At 35.2% G+C, this 12,676-nt stretch overlaps 2 protein-coding genes across 2 annotated transcripts; one reads left to right on the top strand and one right to left on the bottom strand.

Moving 5' to 3' along the window:
* The first annotated feature begins 2,697 nt into the window (after positions 1-2,697).
* Positions 2,698-4,397, top strand: LOC9323666 (transcription initiation factor IIF subunit beta). Its single transcript, XM_002888983.2, has 5 exons — positions 2,698-3,017; positions 3,259-3,367; positions 3,453-3,583; positions 3,674-3,748; positions 3,961-4,397. The coding sequence occupies exons 1-5, from the start codon at positions 2,823-2,825 to the stop codon at positions 4,231-4,233; spliced, it is 783 nt and encodes a 260-aa protein (XP_002889029.1). The 5' UTR covers positions 2,698-2,822; the 3' UTR covers positions 4,234-4,397.
* Positions 4,398-6,637: 2,240 nt separating this feature from the next.
* Positions 6,638-7,844, bottom strand: LOC110224223. Its single transcript, XM_021010096.1, has 4 exons — positions 7,497-7,844; positions 7,204-7,428; positions 6,861-7,129; positions 6,638-6,653 (listed from the first exon to the last, which is right to left on the bottom strand). Exons 1-4 carry the CDS (start codon positions 7,710-7,712, stop codon positions 6,638-6,640), a joined length of 726 nt encoding a protein of 241 aa, XP_020865755.1. The 5' UTR covers positions 7,713-7,844.
* Positions 7,845-12,676: the final 4,832 nt, after the last annotated feature.

Genomic DNA, 12,676 nt, shown 5'->3' with positions numbered 1-12,676 from the left:
GATATTTTGCTTTATTGTTTGATACTTATTATTGCACTTTCTCAGTTTCCTTGTGTTTTTTCGATCTATAGTTCTGCAAACTTTATTTTTTAAATTATGTTCATTAGGATCGATCTCATGTGTTGCAATTTAAATGCGGTTTAGTTGGAATCTTATGATATCAATTAATATTTTACCCTCTTTTTATTGATCTACGACATATATAGTACTTTATCAAGGTCAAATCAAAAATACTTTATTTTAAAAAAGAAAAAATAACAAAAATATTTTTGGTTTGATATTGAATTAGCTTTCTGGTTGGTGTTGAGCTCCAAGCTGCCTTTTTCCCCGTTTATCCGTTTGCTTGCCGGATTTAAACATGACTTAATACTAGGTTTCGTGTTCCACTGATCAAAGATTTGAAAAAAAAAAACATATTATAAGAGAACTTCAAGCAACTTTTATATCATCCAATGTTTAGTTGCTTGAATTTTTTTTATAATATGTTTACCCAAATTTAATTAAATGAAAGATGTAAAATTAGTTCTCATTTAATTTGAAATATAAAATCAACATCTCTGAAATGATGGAAATGGTTTAGTTAAAAAAGTGGTCCTGGGCGGCTCCAAATGATATTTATGCGTACTTTAATTTAGCTTGTTTATATCTTTCTCTGGTTTGAGTCCCTAGTTAAATGAGCTAAAATTCTACATAGATATTTTCAAATAGGACCCTTTAGTCTTTTTTTTTTTTTTTTTTTTAGGACCCTTTAGTCTTATGATTTAATACTTAGATAATATCGTGTCATTCCATCTAGATTCAACCCCTGCCTACAATATTAGGAGGTTAAGGTTAGTTACGTGGAGAACGTCAAAGTGTGAGTAAATACGTAACATGTGAAATGTTGGCGTAGATGAATGTAAACGGATGGTAATGTAGGGCATTTATATCAAACTACTTCCCTGCAGAACTATCATATTTTTAGCTATTTGATTATTACTTGCATGGATGTGACTATCATTCGTCTGTATCTAATCCCATTCAATATTTGTTTCTTACATTATAATACCAGTCGATGCAGTCTATATACAAATAACTACTGATAGAGACGACTTACTATGAACCTAAAATTGATTTTGTTTTTATGTTTGAACTGATACTATTAACAGTAATAATGATTAGCTAGTACTGTTATAGATTGCTTGATTTAGGACAAGTATACATGACAGAGGAGATAGATGAAAGTTTCTCAAAAACTGTAGAGTGTCTGACTCACGACATGTGATCTCTTCTTTCAGTCTCTCTCGATCAACATTATTAAAAAAATAAATGTAGTTGATCCAAAAATCATGATCATATTCATTGATCTCCTCTGATATTTTTCTTAATCTGGCTAACTTCTTGTTCCGCAAAAGCCCTACAGCCTCATAGGATTAAACCTAAACAGTATGTGGTTTTGTTTTTGGAAATAATTTCTCTCTAGCCATAATTTATTGTAACTAATGTTAATTATTTTTTGTATTCTTTTCTTTATTACTATTACGTATTGATGACGTGCATATGGTTCCAATGGTAAGTACTTAGACATCCTCACAGGTCAAATGTTTGGCATTGTCATTAATTGCCATTAAAATACGGTAGGTTAAGTTTGAAATAATAGTTTTCCTGCAAGTTTGAAAGGATAGTAAACGAGTAAATTGTTAATTAATTATGTTGGAGAAAAGGAAAATAATTTGTTAAGAAGCATGAAGAGGCCAAGACTCGAGACATCATTGTAAAATTGTAAAGTCTATGGTCAAAGTGTGAGACTATTCCGAACAAAGATTTTGAAATGCATCCCCAACATCCGTTATACTTAAACCTAACTCGATTATGATTGATATGACAGTTTATTTTCTTTACCTCAATTCCCTTTACAAAAATCATTAAATCAACTTCAGTTTTTTCCCCCCCAGTTATTACATTTTTGGCTCCACATAAATATTTCTCTATCCATTTGAGATGATTTCATTCAAGCGATCCAAGGCGAGTTATTAATATATGATTAGTATATAATTCCAAATATATATAACGTGTTACTACTTATTATAATTACGACACCAAAAACTGTACTAATCAAATATTTTATTTTTAAAACAGTGTATAGCTAAAGGTCTAAAACTATATCCAACAAACAGAAAATCCAATTTCGGCGGCCATAAACCCTATTTACAGTTACAGCTTTAACCGTAAGGAGAAAAGATGAGAGATTGGTCCCCCTTTGTACATTGAAGCAACTGAGCGAAACTAGTGGTTAGGGTTTCTCATGGATTTAGTTAAGTTCTTTATAATGAATTACTTCTTTGTCGTTGTCCTAATCGCTAATCCAATTCTAACCTCGGTATTTTGTTTCCTTTTTTGTCAACAACGAGTGGTGTCTTCTTTACTCTTTATCAACACTAGATAGTGGTCCAAAGTCCAAACAATATGTATGTATTCATTTAATACATATATACATGCACCATACATCAATGCATGCTCTACATGTGTTTATGTATGCAGTATAATATATGAACCATGTCATATATGTTTTTGCAAACGGCCCATTAAAGAAATTGGGTTTTAATGATACAGGATATGGGCCGTAGCCCAGTTTTTAGAGCCCAATTCGGTCCGGGTATTTAGTAACGGGTCGGCTCTTTAAGATCATTTTCCTTTTTTCACCTCCGCTTCAAAGTACGACAAGACTTAGGGTTAAGTCAAAAACAAAATCCGAAACAGAGTTTAGATCAGAGCTCAGGAGAAGTAACTACGAGAAGACGAAGAAGAATATTGATTTGGAGAGAGAGTTATTTTGAGTAACGATGGAAGAGAGTCATGAACTCGATATGGAGAAAACTGATAGACGTATTTGGTTGATGAAGTGTCCTGTAGTTGTAGCCAAGACATGGGAGAAGCTAGCTCCTTCGTCTTCTTCTTATTCTTCCTCTGATTCTCTTCCCAACTTGGCAAAGGTTGTTCTCGACGTTGATCCTTTACGGCCCGATTATTCGCCTGAGGTAATTTTGGTTCTCAAGTTATTGATTTTGAGTTTGAGTTCAAACCCGGTTTCGAAACCCTAGATTGATTATGAAATTGAGTGTTGAAATTACATTACTTGTGTAGGAACCTTGACAAAGTTTGAATCTTTTCATTACCCATGTGGTTGATTTACAAATCTAGCTTAGGGGACGATTCTTCTGTTGAGTTCTCTATTTGTTGTTCTTGCGACTTATTTCCTTGTACTGGTATTAATCACAGTTTACTATGCAAATGGTTGCTGCTGAGTATGGGAACATGCCAAAGTGCTACGCTTTGAACATGTTCAAAGACTTTGTTCCGATGGAGGCCTTCTCCGAAACCAATCTAGGTTTGGATTTGACTTTTGTCTGATTGATAACATGAGATATGTTTCTTCGTTTGCTTTTCATCTCACACTTGGCAAGCTACTCCAGTAAATACAGCTGTTGAAGGAAATGTTGATCACAAATTCGATATGAAGCCACATGGCGAGAACATTGAAGAATATGCTAGGCTCTGTCGTGAGAGAACGAGCAAAGCCATGGTTAAAAATCGACAGATTCAGGTATGTTTGTTTGCACATTCAGGTGTTTGTTTTCCTTTGATTCTTGTATGCTGGCTCTTACTTGTCTAAGGACCTTGAATTGCATGTAAGGTTATTGATAATGACCGCGGAGTACATATGAGGCCCATGCCTGGAATGCTTGGTTTAGTTTCCTCCAATTCAAAGGTAAGATGTTATTCTCTTCTCAATAATCATTGAAATGGTATAGAGTTAATGAAGCAACAACAATCCAGCTTCAATGCTCATTCTTTACTCAGACTAAATATAATTTAGGATGGAAACTTCGACTAATGATCTGAAAACTTTAACCTTCTGGCTTTATCTTTCCTTTACCTGATCAGCCTTACTAATGTAGAAGTTTGTGTCTGAATGAGCAGGAAAAGAGGAAACCTCCCCCAGTCAAGCAAACCGAGGTGAAGAGGACGAGGAGAGATCGTGGTGAGCTTGAAGCTATAATGTTCAAGCTATTCGAAGGCCAACCTAACTGGACATTGAAGCAGCTTGTACAAGAGACGGACCAGCCAGCTCAGTTCCTGAAAGAAATACTAAACGAGCTCTGCGTGTACAATAAGAGAGGATCAAACCAAGGGACATATGAGCTTAAACCTGAATACAAGAAATCTGCTGAAGATGATGCAGGTGGGCAGTAAAATCAATCCCTGTGTAATGCACTACCATATACTTGTGCCATAGTCATAACATTATTATATAAACGCTGAGTCCATTGATCGGAAAAAAAAAGATTTTAGCAGGGAAGAGAAAAGAGGGTTTTTAAGTGGTAATCTTTATTATATAAAAGTGAGTTTTTGTTTTATGACATATAACAAAATTACAAAATCATGTGGAGGTTTGGTTGGATATAAACATATAACGAACACAAAGTCTAGTCCAAAGAGACTGAGACGTCAAATTTGTCTTCCACTGCTGGAACATTAGCGTGATTGAACATTTGAAAACGACCCTGATTTTCTCCTATAAACTGCGTCCGGATTATTCTCTCTCTGAAGATTCCAAGCTTTTGCCATTTGAGCCGTAGATATTGGGATGATGTATATTAATGGAAGAGACAACAATATAAATGGTAAGGTAGTTCCCACCTTTTGTTTGTGGCAGACATACTAATCTTGTTTACATTTTGACTTCTCCTTCTGTTACTCATTTCAAGTTTTCGATCACGTAAGTTTTGAATGAATCGGATGAGGCGATGAGCAACATCTCATTTTGTTTGAATAGAGGATTTAAGATTCGGATACAAATTCATCGAATATGTAATATACTTTTCTGTAGCTACTATAAGTAAATAAATAAATAAAAACTACTATAAGTACTATTAGTAGAGAAACTCAATAAGTCCGTCTTAATCTATGGGAGGACCCTCGACAAAACAAAAAAATATTCAAGTTTTTTACTAAATTTTCTTTATAAAACTGGACAGTTTTATCTTATAAAAAAAATTTGAAATTAATTTTGGATCCATAGCATATGCCTATATTATCTATCCCTACCGTCGGACCTAAACTCATGTGTGGCATGGTGGTTACGGTTTTAGGACTAAGGGCATGAACTCGCTATAACCATAGATTAGATTTTCTACCCATTTTCGGAATTCTACAGTAGTTTTAGCAAAATCTAGATAATCGATTTATCTACAAATATTACGAGAAAAATTCGAAAATAATTTGTTAAAAAAATTGGTTTTAATATATACAATATCACTAGCTACTCTTACAAAAATAATTACAACTTAAATAAATTTTTTGTTAAAGATCGGATCTATATTATACGCTTATATCGTATCATAATTAAGCCTTATATTTATGGGAAGAAAACAGTGAAAAAAGCATGCAAGATTAAGGAATTATCATTGGTAACTTTAACTGTTAGCAAAATCTTTTTCTTTCCTTTTTTCCGATGGAGCCTGTGATTGCAAATGTTGAAGAGAACAATAAGTTTGACCAAGTCACAGCAGTAAACGAGGAAAACAAACAGATGAAGATAGCAATGAAGACATGTAAAAATAAAGTGTAATTTTTTTTATATATAGCTGTAATAATTTGTTACATAAAAAAGAGAAGTTGTGCAAATGCCTTTTTAACAAAATAAAAATGCATACATTGAATTAGCTTATCCATCACAAAAGCGTGACTTGATAAAAGGAAGAGATAAAATAATCATGTTTAAGGTGGAAAATGTAATCCTTTGACGGAAATATGGTGTTATAGATGACTATAAGAAATTAAATTATGACAATTATATCAGTAGTTTAATCATGTCGGACTATCTCTAACTAAGAAATCCCACCAAATTTCATGTCAAAAATATAGTGGATGGCTTGAAATTTCCCATAATTAATTTTTGCATGCATGCCAAGCAAAAGCAATCGAGATGAATAAAAACAAAAACAAAATAAAAAGTCCGTATATGTTTGGACTTAGAGAAGACCTCGCATGCAAAAAGCCAACCCACAAAATAGTTGCAGAAACACCTAATTGCGGAATACTTCAATTTTTTCAAGATGACAGATTAATATAAGTTTTTCTGATAGAACAAGCTTTATCGGATATCTTCAAAAGGTTTGGCAAACACTACAAGAAAACATGGATTTAACGACTACACTAATAGTAACAAAATCGTCGCTAAATACATAATTACGACTGTTTGGCGACTAAAACACGTAGTCGCTGAACCTTGCGTCGCTAAATTAATATGTCGCATAACAGTCGCTATTTGGCGACTAATAGGCGACCATTATTTGCAGTCGCTATTTAGTCGTCACACAGTCGCTAAGTTTGCGACTCTTTTGGCGACTGTTTTGTGACGAATCTAGCGACTGTTATGTCACTACATGGCGACTATTTTCTAAATGTTTTGGTAACTGAATTGATACTACTTTGCGACTGATTATTATCGACTTAGAATGCTAATTTTAGAAGAATAAATTGTTGCTAATTTGATTGTTATTACCAATTTATAAGCAAAAAGACTTCTATTTAAAACATAAGAACATTATAAAATAAACCACAACATAAACATACATAAACATAAGAACCAAGTTCAAGTAACCAAACAACTTACACAAGTTTTCAAAGCAACACAAATGTTTTCAAGTTCAGAGAAGGAGGGAAAGTTTAGAGAATGAGGGACCTATGGTTGTTGAGCAGTAGGAATAGTAGCAGTAGTAGCAGCAGTCGTGGCAGCAGCAGTGGCAGCAGTCGTGGCAGCAGCAGTGGCAGCAGTCGTGGCAGCAGTAGTAGTATCAGTGGCAGCAGATTGAGACTTGAGGAAGGCCATAAACTTTGGGTCAGTCTCGCTCAAATACTTCTTCACTATCGCCAAATGCTTGATCTCAGCTGCGACCCGCAAAGCCTCTGCTTCACGTTCTGCTTGGAGCGCTGCTTGTTCCTCTACCTTCCGGTTAGCATCCTCAAGCTGTGATTGGAGTGTTGTGAAAGAAGAACTGCTTCCTGGGTACTTACGCTTCCCGTTGATGTAAACCCCGAGGCTGCCAACACCAAAGTATTCTCCTCTGTCGTTTGTGACAGTAGACTGCATACCAAAAGAAAGAGTATTACACAGTTAGACTGCATAACAAAAGCAACCATAAATAACAGACTATTTACCTGAAGGAAGATCTCATCATCCTCCTCTTGAGACAGCTCAGATCGTCGCGAAGTCCCATCTGCTTGTTCATCATTCTCTTGAAGGGCAGCCAACTTAGCTGCCTTGTTCTTGAGATATGTTTCATGGACTTCCTGCGCCTTCCTATCCACAAAAGTCCCATCCTTCTTGGTATGAGTCCTGATGAAAACTTCACCAATAGTAGGAGGTCTTCCCAATTCAACTTCCTGAACAAAGTAAATATATAGGTCTAAGTAATCTAAAACTAAAACAAAGTAAATAGGTCAGAATGTACCATCTCTTGCTCTATTTGTAAAAACGACTTTGGACCAGCAACATGCTTGTGAGGACCAAGACCATTACGGTCAGACATCCTAGCTGCTGATGTGGTTGAACTCTTTGCTAATGCTTCTTCAGTGTCCCAATAGGCACACATCTCTATCCAAAGTGTTTTCTCGATCCAATTTGGCCTCTCTCGTTTTGAACATGCCTTGCTAACCATGTCTTTCATCCGCACCTGACAAATCTTGTAGAATTTAGCTTCAACAACACCTGTCACTGAGGGATGCCAGGTGTGTAGTTTCTACAAAACAAGAGTAGAGTTTGGTGTTAGTGATCAAAAAACAAAACAAAAGTGTAATTACATAAGTATAAGAAGAGACAGAATTTTACCGTGAATTCGAGGAAGTATCTTTCTCTTCTACCAGTAGGAACACAGCTCCAATTGTAATATGGCCCATCAAACTTGTTTGTGAAACATTTAGTGATCTTCCGGGTTAGCTTTCCATTGTCCTTACCAAACCTACAATCAAATAAACCAGTTAGCTTTGATACCATCCATAATCTATAAACAAGTAGACCTAATCAAATACAAACATACTCAAACTCAAATTATACAACCAGACTCTACTTAAGTTATACAAGCAGACCAATAAAGCTAATACTATATACTAACAGACTCTAACTCAAACTATACAAGCAGACCTATATACAAGCAAACCTAACAGACTATAAGACCAAAACATGCAGACCAATAAGAAGACTCTACTTAAGTATTGAAAATGTTTACCAAGCTAACCTATTTACCTAATCTATATACAATCAGACCTATATACAATCAAAATTAAAAATGTTTACCAAGTGGTTTTAGGCTCGAGGTTGGGAGAGATGACGGTGGTGTACTTCTCACGGCCTGGGATGAGAAGTGTAGCACGTAAATCTGCGAGGACATCTTCTGGGAGTGTTGAATCCCTCAACACATCTTCTTCAGATTCACCTTCAGCTTCCTCATCTTCAGATTCCTCGTGTGAGTTTTGAGCCTGAGAACTATGATGCGATACAGAGGCTCGAGGTTGAGGAGAAGGTCTTTGTTGACGAGATGGTATTTGTCGATTTGACGCTGCAGGCTGAGTCGACGCTGGAGGTTGAACCGGCGCAGGAGGTTGATTCGACCGAGAAGCTAGACGATGAATAGATCCTACAGAGCCTCGTCCTTGAACAGATCCAGACCCTCGAACTTGAGTAGATCCAGATTCCCGAAATTGATGCGACCCAGAGCCTCGAGGAGAATCATCGCCGGACTGGAACAGCTGCGTCGGAGGAGGATAGTCTCTATGAGTCGGAGGCTGAGACTCTAGGGCTATAGGATTTACCGGACTTTGCTGAGTCTCTAGGGCTTCAGGATTCGCCGGAGTGAAGGTATACTGGCTAGGAAGAGTACTGGGTCTTCGATTTGACGTCCCAGAAGCAGTGGGTCGATTGGCGACAGGTCGATTTGGGGAAACCTTCGGAGCCCTTCCTCCTCCTCCTCTTCCTCTCTTACGTTTTCCACCACTAGGAGCCATCGAGAGAGATACGAGAGACAATTCGGTCGAGAATTAGGGTTCGTCGCTAGATCGAGAGAATCTAGGGTTTGATTTGGGTGCGAGCAAAACGGGATTAGGGTTTTCTACGAAGGGAGAACGACATATATACTTGGGCTCATGGGCTAACGTTACTGGGTTGTTGGGCTTTTGGGCCCAATTTGAATGTCCAACTAGAATTACGCAGTCGCTAATTCGTAGCCACTGAGTCGCTCCAGTTGGCGACTAAATATTCGGTAACTAATTCGTCGCCATATTTAGCGACTATATAACGACAATATAAATCAGTCTCATATTAGATACTAATTAGCGACTATCGTATTTTGGTTCATATTTAGTCGCCAAAACGTAGCTAAACGGTCACTAGATATAGCGACTGCAAAATTAGTCACCGAATTAAGTCGCTAATCTCATGTTTTCTTGTAGTGAAACTTGCACAAGTTTTTGCGGACTTTCACTTGGTTTCGAACAATTTAACAAATATTTGGAAACTTTCAAAAATTGTTGTCTGTAGACTGTAGCCATAACATGAACTGTTTGTAGTAATGTACATGTGTTTTCAATATTACAAAGTTTTTTGAAAGTTAAGCAGAATTCTATTAAGTGTTTTAAAAATTTGACATGTTTATATAAACTTTCACGTATATTCCATATAAAAAAATCCTCATCCTTTTAATTGGTTTTTTAATCTTAACCCTAAATTTGTGAAATCTAAATCCTTAAAAAATTGCCTTCTTAATTTTAAACGTCTTCAGAGTTCATTTTGCCACGAATCTTGGAATCGAGGAGTAACCAATTCTTCCGTTGTGTGATGTACCTGACATCGTCTTTGAAAAGGAAAAGAGCGTTAGAAACTTAAAATGAAAGAGGGAAATTTTTTTATGCTACTGTTAAAGTTTTTTTTTGAAAAGATGTTATTTGGAAACTTCAAACTTTAGTTTCTTCTCTAAACGGCACAATATTAGTTGATACTAACTCATTAATTTTTTCTGTTTTCTAAGCCATTTTTCTTTATTTTTGTCACTTGCAAGAAACATTAAAAAATCACTATAGAGTTTAGACTCCAACGATTAAACGCTTAAAATGGTTTTCCGCTAGTTAGTTAGCTCTTTCTCTAAGATTGATACGTCCGGATCACCATTCACCATATAACCTAGTTCGTCGAATTGAAATCAAGAATAAAAGAGAGCTGTTTCTGTTAATCGTATTGAAATTACGTTAGTGGGTAAAGTGGCATTAGTCTTATAATAATATGTTGAAGGGTCATACTTGTCTCGTCCTTATAGTGTTGTCGCACGTCAAGGTGTCTCCTTAGTGACATCCACTTATCATCACAATTCAAACGAATCTAAGGACACTCTATATCAAATATCAATCAAAGCACCGGATGAAAACTTTATATGCAAAATCTTTCTATCATAAAAATTAGACACAAGCATATGTGTACTGTATATATATACACTATTGAATTGCATGGGAAACAGTGCAGTTATGGAGGTGTATACAGTCATTAAATGTGTTCCAGTTTTGCAGAACCGTGTCTACGTTCTTCAGACAATCAGTCGGAACGTTTTATCTTTGTTGATTATGACTGATCACAAGTATTGTCGTAAATAAGTGACAACATTTAGCGTATCGGATAACTAGTGAAAGAATAGAAATGAGTTTATTATATAACTTGGTCATATTAAGATTCCAAATATATGCATTGATCTTCTCAAATATCTCTAAAAGTAATCACATTCTTTTATCTTGGAATTTAGGTTAAAAGCAAAATCGTTTGTGTTAAAGTTCAAAAAGAGGAGTGAGAAAAAGAGAAGAGAGAGAGATCGGAGACAAGAAGATTCGCTCGTGGGCGAGCAAAAATGATAAAGAAATGAAATAAAGTGAGGAAAAAGGAGACAGGGCAATTAAATATCCCAACTAAGATTGGTCTCCCTCTTCTTCTTCGTCTGCTCTGCTCGTTACCGGTTACTGTCTTGTTGGGTCCTTACCCGATCCGTTACTGTCTTGCTGGGTCCTTACCCGACCCGTTTCTTTACCCTTTACCTGCTGAGAGAGATAGACATAGAATAGCATACTTTATATATCTTCTTTTTCAACCTAAAAAACTAAAAAGGGATTTGTTTTCTTCCCTTTTTAACTAAATAAGGGTTTATCTTCTGTCACAAAGACGAAAAATGCTAATTAATTCTTTAATTTGTATTTTAACTAAACACTTTTATAAGCACTGGTTCCGGAAATTGGGCTAATTAATAGTGAAACTTTAGTCTTTAGCATCAATAATACGCCCTTCTTTTACAACAAATGATGTTTAGTGATCTTTCACATTCATTAAGAAACAAACTAAAATACTTCATCCTACCATCTATAAATAAATTTATTATTGTCAGTGTTAAGCAATTTTGAATTAAATTTGACACTTAGTTAATTATGAGTTCAATGCTTGTTTCGCATAGGTATCAACGAATCATCATTTGAGAATGATATAAAACAACCTATATATATACAAGTGTAAATCGTGAACCTAAGTTATAGATACTATCATAAGCCATTTACATAACTAATGAACAAACTATTTTGTGCTGGATTTGGTATGTCCAGCTGGGTATGTCTTCATTTTTTCTGGCTCTCAAAATTTACTGATACTATAGCTATATCTGAAAAGAGTAATTCCCAATTTCAACATACAATAACACAAGATATACATATGGAATGTTTGATCCAGTTGGTAATGCTTCAAAGATGAATTAATATATCCCTTTTGCTTTAAATATTAAACCACAAAAGAATGAATTTATTTTTTTCTCGAGGCAAACTTACGTATGTTTTCTCAACAAATAAATTTCAAGGTTCGAAAATCCAAAATTAAGTTTCAAAACCTACAAGATAAAATTACAAACACGAGGCACTTACCCAAAATTAAGTTTTAAAATACATATTAAAAAAAAATCTTATAAAGACATTGAGAAAATTGATCAGTAAAAAAGTGATCACTACCCGAAAAAAAAAATAACGTTTCATTTGTGAAACCAGTATTCCTAACAAAAACATCGCAATGGTTTCGCAAGATATCCGTCCTTAATTCATCAATAAGATCAGTTTTACTAGTTATGAACAGAACCTGGAGAAACAACTGATAATTTTTAATTCTCTACCATACACATCATCGCGCAAATATATCAAAGCTTCAAATTCTGAATGAATTGGAAGAAAAACTCATGCCAATTGCAAAGATCACCTCTAGCAAACTATGTGTTGTATTATGATGAAATAATTATTTACACGTATTGTAGACAGATTGGAAATCTTTGTATAGTTAATGAAGGGGTCTGCTCGACAAATGATATTATGGATACGGTTGAGCATACGTGTACCACTTGCACGGCCAGTTTCACCACATATATACTCCTTTCTTAAGCTTTTTTTTTTCCTGGAATAAGGAATACCCCGAAACTACACGCAAAAAATTTGTTTTCAAAAAATGTCTTAACTTTTTTTGTAAGAAGCTTTCCTACAGCTGATCTAATAAGATTTTCTAAAAGGTTATGAATTTTTTTTTAAATGCTGTAATATTTATTTGTAAACAAAGTATGCTGCTTTTAATGTCCTT

This window comes from Arabidopsis lyrata (assembly GCF_000004255.2).
Source record: "Arabidopsis lyrata subsp. lyrata unplaced genomic scaffold ARALYscaffold_2, whole genome shotgun sequence".
Classification (NCBI taxonomy): domain Eukaryota; kingdom Viridiplantae; phylum Streptophyta; class Magnoliopsida; order Brassicales; family Brassicaceae; genus Arabidopsis; species Arabidopsis lyrata.
This window is presented reverse-complemented; position numbering and strand designations above follow the sequence as displayed.